This window comes from Dreissena polymorpha, chromosome 1 (assembly GCF_020536995.1).
Source record: "Dreissena polymorpha isolate Duluth1 chromosome 1, UMN_Dpol_1.0, whole genome shotgun sequence".
Taxonomy (NCBI): Eukaryota; Metazoa; Mollusca; class Bivalvia; order Myida; family Dreissenidae; genus Dreissena; species Dreissena polymorpha.
In genome coordinates this window covers 128,714,848-128,734,697 of record NC_068355.1, presented here as the reverse complement: position 1 = coordinate 128,734,697, position 19,850 = coordinate 128,714,848, and the positions used below count along the sequence as shown (strand labels likewise).

The 19,850-nt window shown below is 39.5% G+C and overlaps 2 protein-coding genes across 2 annotated transcripts in view; one reads left to right on the top strand and one right to left on the bottom strand.

The window, feature by feature from the left end:
* LOC127849431 (fibropellin-1-like) overlaps window positions 1-9,683 on the top strand; it is a 54,628-nt gene extending 44,945 nt beyond the window's left edge. The window contains exon 18 of the mRNA XM_052382097.1: window positions 9,113-9,683. Within this exon, the coding sequence (XP_052238057.1) occupies window positions 9,113-9,271 (159 nt within the window). The 3' untranslated portion in view covers window positions 9,272-9,683. The remainder of the gene's footprint in view (window positions 1-9,112) is intronic.
* A 140-nt stretch (window positions 9,684-9,823) lies between these two features.
* On the bottom strand, window positions 9,824-12,394 carry LOC127849473 (bargin-like). Its single transcript, XM_052382100.1, has 2 exons — window positions 12,282-12,394; window positions 9,824-12,118 (listed from the first exon to the last, which is right to left on the bottom strand). The coding sequence occupies exon 2, from the start codon at window positions 11,021-11,023 to the stop codon at window positions 10,568-10,570; it is 456 nt and encodes a 151-aa protein (XP_052238060.1). The 5' UTR covers window positions 11,024-12,118; window positions 12,282-12,394; the 3' UTR covers window positions 9,824-10,567.
* Window positions 12,395-19,850: the final 7,456 nt, after the last annotated feature.

The window sequence follows — 19,850 nt, the reverse complement described above, 5'->3', positions numbered from 1 at the left end:
CAGAATGGAGGCTCGTGCACTGACGGACTTGCCACTTACACGTGCAACTGTTTGTCCGGTTACACGGGAGCTACATGTGCTACAAGTGAGACAACTGTGTAATGTTTCAACAGAAAAAAAAACATACTCGTATGGCAAAAGTATGACAATTATGACTCAGGTTTAATACTTTAAGAGAACGTATATTAATCATGCAGTTACATAAACATTAAAGGGGAGCGATGCTTATAGTCCAAACTTGTATTTGTTTTATGAACTTTAGTAATGTTCGTATTTTGTCTCATTCATCGGATATGCGCTATACTTCGAATGTTTTTATCAAGAATGCCAAACATTATAAAAAAGTATTGTGCTTACAGACATCAACGAGTGTTCCTCCACTCCGTGTCGAAACGGGGCTACTTGTAACGCCGGTGTCAATTGATACACGTGTTCGTGTGTTGTTGGGTTTACCGGTATCCACTGTGAGACAAGTGAGCATTTTGATTGGTTAATTTTATAAAGGGCAAGCAAAAGCACTACTACCATATGAAGTTAATGCAAAACCATACGATATCACCTACCTATTCGTATTCATATAGGAAATATGATTAAAGCTTGATAAAACTGTTTTCACATTTGAATAAGGCTTGAAATTATATTATGTTCAAGCACCATATTTTATAAAACAATTATTGATGTCATTGGCTGTATGTAACACCCTATTGATGCCATTGTCTGTATGTAACCCACTATTGTCTATAACGTCTAATGGAACTTTATAATAACGAATGAATTCGGAAACATGCGGACTGCGATCATAAAAATCGCTACATTTATCTTTTATTATAAACAAATTGTACGGTTCTAGCTAAAGATCGTATTTTTGGTCGTAACTGCTCATATTTGTTCTAATCTAGTTCGAAATACATGCCGTTACATATGTTATGCACATTTAACGCATTTATATTAATTATTATAATTTTGTTTGAATACACAAATTGTAAAAATGGCGCTATTCCAAGAAACTAAGCACATACTTATATTGCCTAATAATGCTGTTTATTAAAAGACATAAATGAGTGCATATCCAGCCCATGTAAGAACGGCGCTACCTGCAACGACGCCGTTAACAAGTACAGTTGCACCTGTGCAATCGGCTTCACGGGGACACGTTGTGAAACAAGTAAGATAAACCATCATTTTGTACGCATATAATTACTATAAATATATAAATTATGTATCCCACATTGCATGTTTGAGACATTCTTTTATAGAAACTTTTGAGTACATATTGGACTTTTATGTAAATAATATATTTTAAACAAGCATCATCGTACGTCAAATCCAATTTTCTTACATAAGCATAGGTGTTAGTGTTTTTTTATTTAAATACAAGCAGTATGATTGAATGGCATGTCTTGCATACTACAAGGGCATTTGTATAAGATATATTTCCTTGTTTAATGTAAGACTTTGACGACTGCGGATCTAACCCGTGCCAAAACGGAGGAATCTGTGCTGACGGAATTGCAAAACATACTTGCTCGTGTGCTGTGGGCTACACAGGAACGAACTGTGAAACAAGTGAGTTATCATAATAAAGATATTTGTTATATTGTTTGCTAGTGATTTTGATTATGATGATGGTTATTTTATTTATCATATAACTATTATTGTAATGAATTTTAGTAAACTAGTTTGTGTACGTCCATTAAACGTAAAAGTTGTAATCCATAAATGTAAACATGACATTAGTGGCGTTTAAGTTATGTAATTATGTTATCTTACACAAATGTATGTGTTCGATCTTGTTTCACGTTTAGTGAAGTGATTGTATTAATTATGCAGGGCTACTGTGCATTTCTATTCAGATATCGACCAATGTGAATACAATGCTTGCAAACATGGCGCAACGTGCCAAGACAAAGTAGCCGGTTACACGTGTTCTTGTGTGGCGGGCTATACGGACACCTTCTGTGATACAGGTAATTTGACATATGTTTAATTTGTGTAGTTAAGCACAATTGATGAAAGACACATGCTAGTGTACGTATCTTGTTAATACAGAACATGGTATATCGATATTAATTACTGAACGTCTAATCAACAGAAAGTATAATGATATTTTATAATGATCAAAGATTAAAAATTAAAGTCAAATCCTTTTCGATATTGTACTCAAACAATAATTTTTGCGTTACATTTAAACAAACAAAATAACACTCCTCACTAAAGAACAAAAAAGCAATCTTCACCAATAAAAATGTTTAAAATGTATATGTATTTACATATTATCATCAATCGAAATCGGTGATATAAAACGTTATTTCGCCATCAATAAGAGAGCCAAATCGTTTAAACTTCCTCATTAACTCTTACGCCTTCGCAGTCAAGTTGAACATATAATAATTATGTGCTTGCTTTTTCCTTGTAGAGGTCACGGGTAGGGAATTTTTTGAGTTGTTTCCTTGTTAGTGTATGTTACTAATCATTATGTCAATTATTACAAGTTTTAAACTCAACTGATATGATGTCATTTTTTTAAAGCGGGTATATACGATCTTGTCAAATATTTATTAATTAATATAAAATGTGTAAAAAACTTATTATACATATATTTCAATATAAACTAAAATAAAAGTTAAGAAGAACATGTGTCGAAAAATGCTGAATAAGCCAGATATTTAATTCTGAAATCGAAAAAGGCTGTACAGCCGAATTCGCCAACATGTATACCATGCATGTACGATGTAAATCTAAATTTAGTTTAACGGTTCATTTGAAATTCCTGCAGCGATATCGATTCATACGACACACGAACACTTACTAAAAAGACGAATGCATCGGTTATTGTAGGAAAATAATTACGAATTATCTTCGTCACAATCGGCTCGGGGCGCTAATTTGTATTAGCTGTATTTTATGAAATTCGTCTTAAATATATCATTTTTCTTGCATATTGTGTGTTATTATAACATATTTGTATCAATATTTTACAATTCAGCACATATAAAAATCGTATATACCCGCTTTAAAGTATGAGAGTCTTCCTAACAAATTTACTCGAAAAAGTGGTCGTAAAAATATGTTCATCGGGTTGTCGAATAAAGTTTGCTACATAGGTACCATTTCCAAATACCAAATGCTTGCTGTTTTACTCATTGATAGATGTAAACGAATGCACCAGCAACCCATGTCGGAATGGAGCCATATGTGTTGATGCTGTAAATGCTTTCACTTGCACCTGCTTGGATGGATTCATTGGACAGTTTTGTCAAATAGGTATCAACCTCACATGTTACGTTTAGAAGTCGAAGAATGGTCTTGCTTAACAGGATCACTATTTTGTCCGAAAACGGATGGAATTCATTAACATAAATCAACCATACCATTCCACAATTAAAATGACCGTTTCAAGGGGTCTGGTTCTACTACTTAGCTACAATTAAATTAGATCCGGGATCAGTTTAATGTATACATCCTTTTTTGAATCAAGACAATTTCTTTGAAAGTTGTTATTGCTTCCAACGGTGAACAAATCCCTTTAATTATCAAATGTAACGTAATACTTTTTATGTAGCCATTTCAAATACATGTACAGTACTAAAATAATAGCCGTACGTGATAAATCCAAGACAGCGTTTCGATTTTTTTAAAAGTAAGATTGAATATATTCGCGTTTATAGCCTTTCATCAACACGGTAGTGTGTTGAATCACCAAAAACAATGGCGAGTGTTGCTACGATGCGGCCATGTCTTGAATTTTTTGCGTGGTTAATGGGTAGATCACAACGCCTTATTTTATTTTTGTCGATATGAAGATACGAGCGTGTCTTATTAATCATTTAAAAATGACGTTTATAAAACGCATACGATAATATATATGTACATAAACAATGCAATTGTATCAATAACTAATTTGAAATATGGGGCGTGATTTATAAAATCGTAAATTATTTCTGGTATATCAAATGTAGCGAACATGTATTTGTTTTATCAAAACTGTTCAACATTTGCTAAACCTGCGACACAAGTAGGTCCCTGACTCCCAGCCGCATGTATATATCATTACCAGGTCGTAACATGTGGCACCATTCATATCTCATTTTCATAACATATTAACTGAAAAATGGTCCGTCAGATGAATGTACATAAGGATGTCGAATAAAGTTTAACTGTAATAAAATGCACGCATTTATCCGAAACTTGTGTTGAGTTGACTTCCATAACGTCATTTAGTTGTAGGATGAAAAACAACACGTTATGTAAATCAAATCAATGTTACTGTTGAAACACGTGTTGTTAGCATGTGGCTATGATATTAATTAGTGAAAACATCATTTTGAATGATAAATAATCAAATTATAACGAAAAATCAACTTTTCTGAAAAAAAAACAACAACAAACATTTCACTATAAAATATTTATCAACGCAGAAGTAAATATCCTTAATGGAAATGTAATCGGCAATTTGTTTAATTGTCTTGCATGACTATTTCCGAAATTCTATTTTTTTATTAGAATATTGTCAAATACCAAATACCGGGTAATATATTGGGCCATTTCCAAATCCTTCACTGTTCCTCATTGCCTGACTAGCTGCATCCCTGCATGACTGACTAGCTGCTTGCCTGCCGTCCGGCCAGCAATCATGGCTGCCTGCCTGCATGTCTGCCTGTTTTCCTGTCCATTTGCGCACCTACCCACCTTCACACCAAACCACCCATCCACGCACCCAGACCAACCCACCCTTGTGAAACAATAATGTATGACAAGGTATATACTTATCATGTGTTCCAATATTTTCAGCTGCGAATGCATGCACATCTAACCCTTGCAGAAATGGCGGAACGTGTAATTACTCATATACGTGTGACTGTACACCTGGATATACTGGAACCACCTGCTCATCAGGTATAATAAAGTATAATAAAGTAATTTAAAATATCTACTTTATTTGCGATTCTGACACAATCTCTATGAATGAAAAAATAGTGTATGCATTTAATGTACTAGTATATGGTACAGCTCAGAAATTATATTTAACTTAACTTGCCCGCATTTTGGCACGTGTACATTTCCATGTAGTTTGGGAATTAAATTATTCGTGTTTTACAAGCATATTTTATAATATGGTGCATTTATCTACATGTATTCAGACGTCAACGGGTGCTCCAGTGTCACGTGTCAGAACGGAGGGAAGTGTGTGGACGGTCTGAACTCGTACACATGTCTGTGTGAGCAAGGATTCGATGGAAGACACTGCGAAAATGGTAGAATTCAAAAAACGTCCATGAATTAGAAAGGAACATTCTGCAGAATCGCATCAACAAATATAAATACTATGAACCAATTTATCGCAGTGTACTTGCAAATACATCTTTCTTTCTTGACACATTAATTCATTTAGTAATTTATTTAATCATGTTCTATTGTTTTCTAGAATCTGTTTAATTAATTCCAGCCATAGCAATAACTAGTGTGTTATTTATTGCTTGATCATTTAAATGCAATATTTGTAAACATATCCACTGTAACAATAATCCGAATGTATTACAGGCGCATGCCCTATGCTACCTGACATTCCACACGGACAAGTGGGTATGTCATCGGGGCGGCATGTGGGTTCCATAGCTATGCACTCCTGTAGCAACAACTACGCACTCGTGGGCCTGTCAGTAAGAAAATGCGAGACGAACGTGATGTGGAAAGGAGCAATACCTGAATGTGTATACGGTACAAATATGTGTTATTATATGTACAGTATTGTCTATCATTTGAGCCAAATTATTTTTATAGCAAAATCGTGCTGGTCGCCTTAGCGCATACTTTGCAAAATTGCCTATAATGACAGACGACATTGTAGATATGTTTGCACATTGTTTTTGTAACCGGGGGAAGTGCTCACTTTATCCGGAAGCAAAAGCTTAATTTTGTCGAAATCGAACAGAAAATAAGATACTTACACACATTGTTTAAACATTTAAGCGGGACAAACATTACTTCACGAACTAGCCAAATGTGACGTTACATGTCACGGGGAAGGTTCACATCGATTCAGCTACATGTATTAACATCCGTCGGGTAACATCACATACTTTAATACAATGCACATCGCAAAGTCTTCAACTTGATAAAAGTCAAGCAAAGTGTACTTACCAAACTTAGAAACTTGTAATGATATCGGCCCAGGATATTCGTTTAGTAAATTAAGAACTTCCGAGATTGCTTTGGAAATTCAATTGTAAGGAACGTTGTATTAAGCAAAGACACAGTAAAAAAAGGTGCACGACTATTGCAGTTAATTCATTTAGCATGTTATTAAGTTAATTCAATTACAAATTTACTTGTAAAATATTGTTTGATCAGTATTTCGATGACATCGATAAAAAAGAAAGAATTTAAGATTTCGTACCATTTTCCATACCAAATTATATGTTTTGGACAAAAAGTTTGTATCTGTTTTTTTACGAATGCTAAGAAGGTATTATTTTTTCTTAGCAAAACTGTGGTAATTACGTTCAAATGTTCCGAAAGAGTTAGAGAAGATATCCGCCGATTCTACAAAAGCCGCCTCGTGTTGCGGCCCAATGTCTATCGCATCCGGGTCCTTAATTTGTTTGCAGTAGCGGTTCTCTTTGTTTAACTATCACAGATCACGGCAAGCTTAGCCGTGTTAAAATTTCTTCAAATCGTTAAATTATCGTACACAAAGACACTGACATAATATTCTCTATTTAAACCGATCATTTCAATTGCATTTATTAAAACATTAAAACCACTACAAGTCTGTGGAACAATCATGCGTTGCCTTTGTTTTTCAGTGTTCTCGACTGGTCTGGTGTGGGTTGCCCTCGGCGAGTTTGGATTACTTATCGTTGCAATAATCGCTTTCTGCATTTGGAAAAAGCATAAGAGATGCTGTTTGAACAAGGTAAATATTTTAGGGGAATAGATGTGCATATGAAAACAAACATATTGTCCGATGTTTATCTTGTACGATCACGTTAATTTCTTTGTCCGTCATTCCTATAGCATGTTTTACCCTATAATTGATTTTAGGGTTGAAGAAACCCATGGTTGTCGGATAAACTTGAACTATTCATGCCTACAAGCCTTTTTCCTTCTCCTACATGCATACAACGGACTACTTTTGTGGTCATTCATTTTCGGTTAAACATCAAATGCAGTTAAGACTCATAGGCTCCTTAAAATATTACAACATCCTTATTACTTTTTTTTAAATCAGAAAGAATACATGTATTGGCTGTTTATATTTCAAATAAATGTACCATGTATGTATATAAACCTTATGATATTAATAAAAAACAGCGTTTCCTTTAATCGTTTAACTGATTGCAAAAAACATGGTCAAACCGGACGCGCTTACCAGCTGAAGTAATCACTTGATTGCATCATTTAATTCAATAACGCTATTTTCAAACGCATTCGTATTTATATTCATTGTATTAAAATTTCAATTGGATTATGATAATCAAATGTGAAAAGTGTTGGACTACATGGTTCGAATGAAACAATTGACTGTTAGAAAACAATGTCAGTTATCTAAAAGAGTCTTAAATCTAATAATATTGGTTCACACTTTTCACGGGAAATTTACATATAATTCAAATGGTAATTTATTTGACGAATAAAATTTTTCTGTGTTAGTTGATCAAAGAATGTCTAACCACAAAGCATCGCGAGTTTGCAGCAATTGTTTTAAAATGGAATACGATGATGTCGTGTGCAGGTTTTTAACTCATCAACACAAAACATAACGGAAATAAACATGGTGTCATCCATGTCATTACTTTGGTCGGAAGAGCAAGATCATATAGATGTTTGACTTTTAATGCGAGGTATTACAAAATGTGTCAACAGAACAGTTTAAGAAAGTAGTGTATTTACTCAAATAAACAATATTGGAGGGGATAAATACTGCATCATGCTATATGTAGTGTTACACCTAATGAAATTTGAACATTGCAGCCAGTTTCGTGTTTTATCTTTGGCTTTCGTAAAACAAGAATTTAAGTCGCAACAAAACCGTTGTTGTTCAACTTAAGTATGCAACTTTTCAATTTTACAGACTGACTTAATTTGAATACAGGCATATAGCGATATTTTGTCTTGTTACTTTGCTTTTATATAGAATGTTTAAAGTATCATAAATACTCAAAATCAACGAATATTTCGAAAAATATTTCGTAAAATAAAGTTTACCCATAAAAAATCAATGTTCCTTATAGCAAAAGCAAAAATTTCAACGCTACAGTATAGATATGGTAAACAAATTAACGAGATACAAAATGCTCGTTTTCATGTTTTGGTGGCACAATATATTCCATTTGTATTTCCCGCAACGCTATCTATTCATACGACACACGGACACAAACATGGTAAATGAGCAACATGTGTTGAATATATTGTCTAATATAAAACAAACAACATTTTGTATCTTGTAAAATTATATTGCTGGACCTGATCTAGAGTTGAAATTTTGGCTATTGCTATGAGGAACAATAATTTGCGTGTGTTATTTTTATTTTTCGCAATATTGTACGAAATATCGTTGATTTAGAATGTTTATTAATACAAGGATTATTACGAGTGGCATTGCCAGGAAAGATTAAGCACAATTGTAATATTACTACGCAGAGTTAATTTTAGTTAATTTATTCTTTTTTTTTGCATATTGTTTTTACCAATTTCTTGATTTATTTTTGTTTTGTTTTCAGCTTAAAATACTTTATTTTCAAATTGTAGGATAATTTAAATATATACAATTAAAAAGGCACCAAATATAATTATTCTCTATTTAGGTACGAATTGGATCATGCTTTTGAATGAAGTATCTTAAAATAATAGAACGCCAAAAATTGTGAAAGAAAGACATTTTTGTTTGTGAAGGCGTTAAACAATACATAAATAGAAACCGTCATTGTATATTTTTTACCAACTTTTGGACTTTTGACAATAAATTAATGTTATCTTTCAGAACACTCAAATGAGAAACCGTCATAACCTATTTTTGCTAGTAAGTAAATATTAACATATAGATGCAAAGCAACATGTACACAAAAGCAAATTTACACAACGTATACATAAATGTTGTTATAAATTACAGCCGTCAACTAAAATCGCTGGAGTCAACATCAGAAAAAGCAATGCGTATGACTGGCTAAATGAAGGTGAATCGCCGGGTCCGCAGGAATACGTCACCATGATTCACGTGGGGACGGACGTAGCCCGTGGACAGGTGGACACTACTCTCTCAAACATTTGAAGAATCTGACAATAAAAATGTTGCTGCGTTAGTTTAGCTGTCAGTCGCCATCAAATTGAATGACAATTAACAATTAGACGGACATCGTTGCTCCGCCTTTTTTTCTAATCAATGTCGTTTGTCAACTATTTGAAGAAATTCGATCGAGTTATTCGATCTTGTTACATAATTTGCAATGGAAATATTAATTAATATTAAGTGTTTTTTTTTAATATTTGTAACAACTGTTTACTGAACTGACGATGGATAAAATATGTATCGTATATATTAATTCAATCCAATTTTCAACTGTGTCCTGCGCATTTCCAGCTGATGTTTAATACAAACCGTTGTACAACCGTCCGTTGGATTTGTGAGTCGCAGGTCACTCAAAAAGTGCCGCTGGTACTAAATGAAACATACTAACTATAATGTTGCCTTACAAATCTTAACAGTGTGTTCCGGATATTTAGAGACACATCCGCATCTCAGCAAAACAAACAATAACATATTGTTTCGATCAAATTTTCACAAGATTGGAAATTTATACTATGATGAATTTTATATAGACCATCTGGTTCACCAGATAAAAAAAAAATCGCACATTGTTATGGGATTAAATTTCATAGATATTAACAAAGCAGTTATATTTAAATTATGTATGTTTCCGAAAGACATGGTAATTTGCCTGAATTTGATTTGTTATTCGGGATACAAAGATAATCTAAGCGCAAACATTAATCATTTATACACATGAAATAGTCATTTACATGATTATTTGTATAATGCAAACACTGGATACTTTTCAATTCTTACACAAATAACTTCTGGTTTCACAAGTGTTATCTGGCCCAGTGATTATTCATTTATTACCTACCGTAATTTTATGAGCATACACAGCCTGTGTAAGTTTCGTTAACATCGGGTGCAGATTAAGTTTCTAATATGCGAAAAAACACACCTTTCTCTGACGGACAACAAATAAGAAGTTGCTTACACAAATAGCTTACTGTAGTGAAATAACATTACTACAATGTTACCTATACACATAGGTAGATGAAGATCTCATCGATCATGGTGCCTTCGACAGGATTCAAACAGATAAAAGTAACAGTAACAATAATACAACACTTGTTCTTCACAGATCTAGGTAGGCACTCTGGTTCCCTGCGTTCTTTGCGGCTAGTGTACCGATTGTCCGAAACGGTCCCATGACAGTTCGGCCATTTCACCACACTCCTCCCCACTTTACAGTCCTCCATTGATACTTTGGGCTCGATTATACTCAATTTGGGCGGGGAGAGGGCGGTCGGGCCCTTAATTGTTCCTTTTTCTCTCCTGGTACACGTTTGGAGCGTCCTCATCCGCTTCCGTGAACAGCGCAATTAATCCCTTTCCAGACATGAACAGATTGGGTCCACACACAATGGCCATGGCCATAGGGCTCATCTTGTTGACCTGCTCGTTGCATGCGACGATGGCCAGGAAGCGTATCACGTGCTTCAGAAAGTCATAATGTTCATTTGGCGGCTTCTTCAGCAGAGGTTTCAGATAAATCACACACGATTTGGGGTCCTTCGGGTACCTTTCATGTATGGCAAAGAACTGGGCGGTCATCCTGACAGGCCCTGAAGAACACCTTGAGCATGCCTGCGATGCCATGATGTTGCCACACTCGTCCAGGCTGGCTTCTCCGCGGGAGTCGAACGGGGCCCTCAGGTTTTCTATCGTGGCATGACTACTACTCGGCCGGAATATGTCCTCCGGGTGCATTCCCTGAAGTTGGATATGCAAGCAGATCTTCTCCACAATGAACGGCACACGATTTCCTTACTAACGAGTTACGAATGTTCGGGCACCTTGCAGTGCTGGACGATACTTCCATCTACAATGCCACATGAAATAAGTTCTCAACCGAAACACTCTTTTGGGCACAGACGTTACAGGTACTTCTTGTGTTATCTTAGCAACATGTGCCACGCGAAGTTATTTGTGCCGGTTTTGTTGTCCGTAACAAGGATGGGTTGGTCACAATGCGGGGTGGGGATTTTAATTGCTTATTCCAGCAACAGCATCCCCGGATCCCATTCTGAACAGCATGAAGTTCAGGGTCCCGGCGTCCTTCGCGTCTAACATGGCAGCGGTGCCGCTTAGCAATAGCGGCAGAGACACAGGCCGCTTCACCAACAGCGGTACCGCTCAGCAATAGCGGCAGAGACACGAGCCGCTTCACCAACAGCGGTGCCGCGTAGCAACAGCGGCAAGGACACGCGCCGCATCACCAACATTATATTCCTCCCCATGTTATAGTCGTCCCTCCCAAATGAAAGGCTCTGACCTCATGCCCACACATTACCCTTGTTCATGACACAGCCCTCTTTTGACCTGCTACTTATTAATAAGCATGGGTCAGGCAGACTCCCATTTATCTACCTGAAAAATCCCTGGCACGCATTACATTGATTAACCAGACCACTCATTACAGCATAGACCCAACTTAAATCATTTTACTAGATTTAGGCTCATATTTAACCCGTCCACATTTCCCCATACAGCACAGACCACAAGGAGGGATCCTGTCACCTGCTCCATGGTTTGACCTTACTCCTTAATCATATTAATGACCGAAAAGACCCACAGGATCCCTATGCGTGCCACACCTAGATCCGTAACGGCCCTACTAATGACCGCATTTAGCTTAACCTTGAACAAGATCGGCCATAAAATTGACCGCACAACCTCAGTGGATATTAGTCGCACAACCGACCACATCTAGTACCACCTCGAACAATATCGGCCATATAATCGACCGCGGCTAGCACAACCATAAATAATATCGGCCATCAAACCGACCGCATCATGTACAACCTCGAACAATATCGGCCATATAATCGACCGCAGCTAGCACAACCATGAATAAATTCGGCCATCAAACCGACCGCATCTAGTACAACCTCGAATTGTATCGGCCATATAATCCACCGCAGCTAGCACAACCATCTGCCATCAAACCGACCGCATCTAGTACAACCTCGAACAATATCGGCTATATAATCGACCGCGGCTAGCACAACCATGAATAATATCGGCCATCAAACCGACCGCATCATGTACAACCTCGAACAATATCGGGCATATAATCGACCGCAGCTAGCACAACCATGAATAAATTCGGCCATCAAACCGACCGCATCTAGTACAACCTCGAATAGTATCGGCCATATAATCGACCGCAGCTAGCACAACCATCGGCCATCATACCGACCGCATCTAGTACAACCTCGAATAGTATCGGCCATATAATCGACCGCAGCTAGCACAACCATCGGCCATCAAACCGACCGCATCTAGTACATCCTCGAACAATGTCGGCCCTAGAACTGACCGCATCTAGCACACACATGAATAATAACGGCCATAGAATTGACCGCATCTAGCACAACCAAGTGTAATGTCGGCCATACAATTGACCGTATCTAGCTCAACCTTGAACAATGTCGGCAATACAACCGACCGCATCTCGAACAACCTCAGAAAATGCCGGCCTTACAACAGACAGTATCTTGCAAAACCTTAGACAATGCTGGCCTTACAACTGACCGTAATTTGCACAACCTCAGACAATGCCGGCCTTACAACTGACCGCATCTTGCAAAACCTCAGACAATGCCGGCCTTATAACTGACCGTATCTTGCACAACCTCAGACAATGCCGGCCTTACAACTGACCGTATTTTGCACAACCTCGGACAATGTCGGCCTTACAACTGACTGTATCTTGCACAGTTACAGGGCGCCCCAAATGGTGGCGCCATCCTATTATGATTCTTTATCACATTGCTCAAGTCACCGTCTTCTACCAGGACTCCGGCATTGACCCTGCCACTTGAGTACATGCCATTGCCTGAGCCCCCACTATTACACCGCTAGCTTTCGCGCGTGAAATAAAACTGTTGCGGACAATCATAAAAGCACAGAAATTACCAGGTGGATCAGTTCCGTGCATGAGCCATTCCCGAATAAATCGGAAATGGCTCACCGCCTTCACCACAACTCGCACAAGTGAACCTCTAAGCATACACTTTCCCTTTCCTAAACCCCTTTCTTGTGCCATAGCGACCATCTGCCCACTTAAACCCAATGCGGCCCCCACTACGTCAATAGTGGCTTCATGTTTTCGCAATACAATCAACTAGAGCACCTGTTCCAACATTGGAACCTTTTCCGGCAACTGACCAACTACCCGGTCCGAGGCAAGGGTATTCTCAGCCGCTGTATTAATTACCGCCTGTATGGCAAAGCCGTTCACACTTGCATCGATCCGGTACATCGAGTCTGATTTGATCTGTTCGATTATCACCGGTAGGCCCTTATCGTTTTGGATACACTTTGGACATTCTTAAGATAAGTGCCCTATCTCTTTGCAATTGAAACATTGCTGCCTGACTGGAGATGGCGATGGACTTCTGGTGGGCCTTGCCAAAAGCTGGTCAAGCATCCCTATACAGACGTCCATCAACTCATCTAACATGTCCTCCTTTCTCTCCACGGCCACTACCCTTTCTACCAGCATACTTTCCGAATCCACATTCACACCGACCACCTTAACTAGCCCTACACACTCCACTTTCTGTACCAATATTGGTTGATACACAAAGCGAGTGTGAATGACCCACTTCAGCTGGTCAATAGCTTGCTCTATAGACGCGGGCCTCTGATTTATGACTAGCTCACCCGCTTCTTTTACAATAGCACCCATGCAAAATCTTAATATGGATTCTTGTAACATATAAGCCTCGGGCAAGTCCATATATGCTTCGCTTGCAAGGGTCATTACCCTGTCGGCCCAGTCATCGACCGATTCATCATCTCCTTGCCTAGCACTGGAGAAGGTTACCCTTGCCGTCTCTGGCAAGTCGCGGTACCCAAAACGCCTCTCTAGCTTGTCTACTACCTCAAAAAAGCTTAGTTCCACCTCGATATCCATCACCAAGGCATAGTATTCACTTGCCTTGTCAGTCAAGCAGAGACTCTCTTTTCCCTATCCTCCCACTCAAAAATAGTGGAGTACTTTTCAAATTTGGTAAGAAAAGCCTGCCAGCTCCCCCGACCATCATAAACTAGTGCCTTAGGCAGCGATTGCAGCCTAGACTTCTGCTGTCCAAAGGATGCTGCAACGTTATCGCTAACACCTCGCGTTGCATTAACAGCATTCTGCGATACTAGATGAGGGGTTGCCCAGCTCCTCTCCACCTGTGGTGCAGGTACCACCGGTGTAGAGGTTACATACCCCGACTGTCCTGGTGGAAACATATAAGGCGATTGAGGTTGGTTAATAGGGTCAATTAATTGACCCTGACCACCCACTAACATATAATGCAGTTGGCCACCTTGGGAAACTGGTACCTGCGTCATGACCTGATACGCCATAGGCTGTGCCCCCTGCGCCATTGCATGGTATTGCACCCGGCACGTCCCATGTGCCACAGGCACCTGAGTCGACGCCTGGTATTGGCCTGACTGCACGCCATGTGTGAGCTGGTACTTAACAGGCTGTGCCTCCTGTGCCATGGCATGGTACTGTACAGGGTACACCCCATGTGCCACTGGCACCTGAGTAAACGCCTGGTATTGACCTGACCGAGCGCCATGTATGAGCTGGTAGTGAACAGGCTTTGTCTCCTGCGCCATGGCATGGTACTGTACAGGGTACACCCCATGTGCCATGGGCACCTGAGTCATTGCCTGGTATTGACCCGACTCAATACCATGGGTAACCGACAAATGCGCCACCGCCTGATATTGCACAGGCTGCTCATCGACCGGTTCAGCGACTGGTCCACTCGCCTCTCTATACCACTCCCCCTCCTCATTATATCTATGATCGGAATCAGGCCTAGATGTACTGAACCCAAACAAGTTAATGAATTATTAAACAACTAAATTGAATTACAATTACTGCAAACTGCTGGTATAAAATTAACTCCTTCAGTTGAATTGTATAAGAATTAATTTAATTTATTTGAGGGACTACGGTAATATACTGAATGGGTGCGCTCATCAATAGATTAACAGTTTACGGTAATCCAACAACAAGCTTTCCAATATATCGTTCGACAGAATATTCGAAACACATTCCAACAAAACCAATCTTGATATTACAGGTATGTGTATTGCTGTAAATAGAGCACAAGAGACTTATATAAAATTTACAAGTCACAATCTATGAAGCGTGCACACAGAGAACAAAATCAAAAAAATAAACAAAACACAATTATATGCCCCTTTAAAATTTAAATTGGCATTGAATACACGTCAAAACCAGAATGAGGTCATATGATTCAATAATCACAACCTCAAAAATTTAATAAAGGAAAACAAGTGAAAGTATGAACCTCACTAGTACTGAAATAGTGATTCAATCACAACCTATCTTTGTAACTGTTAATAGATATGTTATCTATTTGAAAATCAGATATCCACCAGTTATTACTTGGTAACCTATGAAATTGTGAATTGAATCACAAATCAATGTAACAAATCTCGACACTTCCTGTAGGAAAACACTAGAAGTTTTAGTAGGGACTTGTGTAATTCTACACGGGTCACAGCATCATATGATAAACAAGGGCAAAATATATGGACTTAATTAAGTATAAACATCACGAATAATTCTTACCAATAAGAATTAATAATGGTGAAAATGGGAAACTTTTTCAGATAAATTGAGTAGAGAAACACTCTACTCACACGTGAAACAGAATTGAGAACAATGTGGTGATTTGCCCGACTATAGGCAAATCAATCATAATACAAATGTACAGCTAAATATGGATGACAAATAGGGCAAATATGGGGTTATTATATGGTTCAAATATTCAAATGCCTTTTAAACTTGAAACTGGCATTGAATATGAAAAACACAAAAACACAATGTGGCAATATGATTTAATATTTCAAAAACCATAAAAAATGAGTTAAAGATAACAAGTGAAAGTATTCAAACTCTCTTGTAGTTAAATCCTGATTAAATTACGAATCGTTTAACTCGTAATTGATAAGTTATCTCTTTGATTTTTTAACTACTCAAAAGAAATAAACGAGATTCACTCTCTCCCTCACTGAATTAATTGCCATTTTCCACTGCAGAAAGTGTGACAAAATCACAATCGAATTGCAGTGAGTGGATACGACAGGGCAATGTAAAAAAAAACACTGCTCTTAATTTAGCCGTGTGACGAATATTGGCACTAGCAATCCCGCACATTCAAAATCCGCACATTCAAAATGGAAAACCTAAAAATAGAAAACACAGATAAGGCAGTTACACGGTTCACATGACCGCAATCGTACGCAATCAGCAAAGCGTCGAAGTCAACAAATTATCTGACAAATACCGACAAAATCGGTTTAATACGATCAATGATACTTAAATTGCAATTAAGAAATACTCATTTAATAAAAATGTATGCAGTTTTTAAGGAAACAGACGATGACAATTATTCTTGAACATTTTCAAGATGGCTGACTCGAAATTTGCCGAGGCAAAATATCTGACTTTTTAAAAGTAAAAAATACACTAAGTTCGGAGCTCGCAGCGCCATTTGTAGTGAAATAACATTATTACAATGTTACCTATACACATAGGTAGATGAAGATCTTATCGATCATGGTGCCTTCGACAGGATTCAAACAGATAAAAGTAACAGTAACAATAAAACAACACTTGTTCTTCACAGATCTAGGTAGGCACTCTGGTTCCCAGCGTTCTTTGCGGCTAGGGTACCGATTGTCCGAAACGGTCCCATGACAGTTTCGTCATTTCACCACACTCCTCCCCACTTTACAGTCCTCCATTGATACTTTGGGCTCGATTATACTCAATTTGGGCGGGGAGAGGGCGGTCGGGGACTTAATTGTTCCTTTTCCTCTCCTGGTACACGTTTGGAGCGTCCTCATCCGCTTCCGTGAACAGCGCAATTAATCCCTTTCCAGACATGAACAGATTGGGTCCACACACAATGGCCATGGCCATAGGGCTAATCTTGTTAACCTGCTCGATGCATGCGACGATGGCCAGGAAGCGTATCACGTGCTTCAGAAGGTCATAATGTTCATTTGGCGGCTTCTTCAGCAGAGGTTTCAGATAAATCACACACGATTTGGGGTCCTTCGGGTACCTTTCATGTATGGCAAAGAACTGGGCGGTCATCCTGACAGGCCCTGAAGAACACCTTGAGCATGCCTGCGATGCCATGATGTTGCCACACTCGTCCAGGCTGGCTTCTCCGCGGGAGTCGAACGGGGCCCTCAGGTTTTCTATCGTGGCATGACTACTACTCGGCCGGAATATGTCCTCCGGGTGCATTCCCTGAAGTTGGATATGCAAGCAGATCTTCTCCACAATGAACGGCACACGATTTCCTTACTAACGAGTTACGAATGTTCGGGCACCTTGCAGTGGTGGACGGTTCTTCCATCTACAATGCCACATGAAATAAGTTCTCAACCGAAACACTCTTTTAGGCACAGACGTTACAGGTACTTCTAGTGTTATCTTAGCAACATGTGCCACGCGAAGTTATTTGTGCCGGTTTTGTTGTTCGTAACAAGGATGGGTTGGTCACAATGCGGGGTGGGGATTTTAATTGCTTATTCCAGCAGCAGCATCTCCGGATCCCATTCTGAACAGCATGAAGTTCAGGGTCCCGGCGTCCTTCGCGTCTAACATGGCAGCGGTGCCGCTTAGCAATAGCGGCAGAGACACAGGCCGCTTCACCAACAGCGGTGCCGCTTAGCAATAGCGACAGACACACGGGCCGCTTCACCAACAGCGGTACCGCTCAGCAATAGCGGCAGAGACACGAGCCGCTTCACCAACAGCGGTGCCGCGTAGCAACAGCGGCAAGGACACGCGCCGCATCACCAACATTATATTCCTCCCCATGTTATAGTCCTCCCTCCCAAATGAAAGATTCTGACCTCATGCCCACCCATTACCCTTCTTGTTCATGACCCAGCCCTCTTTTAACCTGTTACTTATAAATAAGCATGGGTCAGACAGACTCCAATTTATCTACCTGAAAAATCCCTGGCACGCATTGAATTGGTTAACCAGACCACTTATTACCGCATAGAATCATTTTACTAGATCTTGGCTCATATTTAACCCGTCCATACTTCCCCATACAGCACAGACCACAAGGAGGGATCCTGTCACCTGCTCCATGGTTTGACCTTACTCCTTAATCATTTTAATGACCGAAAAGACCCACAGGATCTCTATGCGTGCCACACCTAGATCCGTAACGGCCCTACTCCTGACCGCATCTAGCTTAACCTTGAACAAGATCGGCCATAAAATTGACCGCACAACCTCAGTGGATATTAGTCGCACAACCGACCACATCTAGTACCACCTCGAACAATATCGGCCATATAATCGACCGCAGCTAGCACAACCATCGGCCATCAAACCGACCGCATCTAGTACAACCTCGAACAATATCGGCCATATAATCGACCGCGGCTTGCACAACCATGAATAATATCGGCCATTAAACCGACCGCATCAAGTACAACCTCGAACAATATCGGCCATATAATCGACCGCAGCTAGCACAATCATGAATAACGTCGGCCATCAAACCGACCGCATCTAGTACAACCTCGAATAGTATCGGCCATATAATCGACCGCAGCTAGCACAACCATCGGCCATCAAACCGACCGCATTTAGTACAACCTCGAATAGTATCGGCCATTTAATCGACCGCAGCTAGCACAACCATCGGCCATCAAACCGACCGCATCTAGTACAACCTCGAATAGTATCGGCCATATAATCGACCGCAGCTAGCACACCCATCGGCCATCAAACCGACCGCATCTAGTACAACCTCGAATAGAATCGGCCATATAATCGACCGCAGCTAGCACAACCATCGGCCATCAAACCGACCGCATCAAGTACAACCTCGAATAGTTTCGGCCATATAATCGACCGCATCTAGCACAACCATGAATAATGTCGGCCATAAAACCGGCCGCATCTAGTAAAACCTCGAACAATGTCGGCCATATAATCGACCGTTTCTTGCAAAACCTTAGACAATGCCGGCCTTACAATTGACCGTATCTTGCACAGTTACAGGGCGCCCCAAATGGTGGCGCCATCCTATTATGATTCTTTATCACATTGCTCAAGTCACCGTCTTCTACCAGGACTCCGGCATCGACCCTGACACTTTAGTACATGCCATTGCCTGAGCCCCCACTATTACACCGCTAGCTTGCGCGAGTCAAATAAACCTGTTGCGGACAATCATAAAAGCACAGAAATTACCAGGTGGATCAGTTCCGTGCATGAGCCATTCCTGAATAAATAGGAAATTGCTCACCGACTTCACCACAACTCGCCCTAGTGAACCCCTAAGCATAATCTTTCCCTTTCAAGTGTTGTATTATTGTTACTGTTACTTTTATCTGTTTGAACCCTGCTCGCAGCGCCATTTGTAGTGAAATAACATTATTACAATGTTACCTATACACATAGGTAGATGAAGATCTCATCGATCATGGTGCCTTCGATAGGATTCAA

What these genes read in the sequence shown, in the direction of transcription:
- LOC127849473 (XM_052382100.1), bottom strand. Translation starts at nt 11,023, where the DNA reads ATGCACCCGGAGGACATATTCCGGCCGAGTAGTAGTCATGCCACGATA.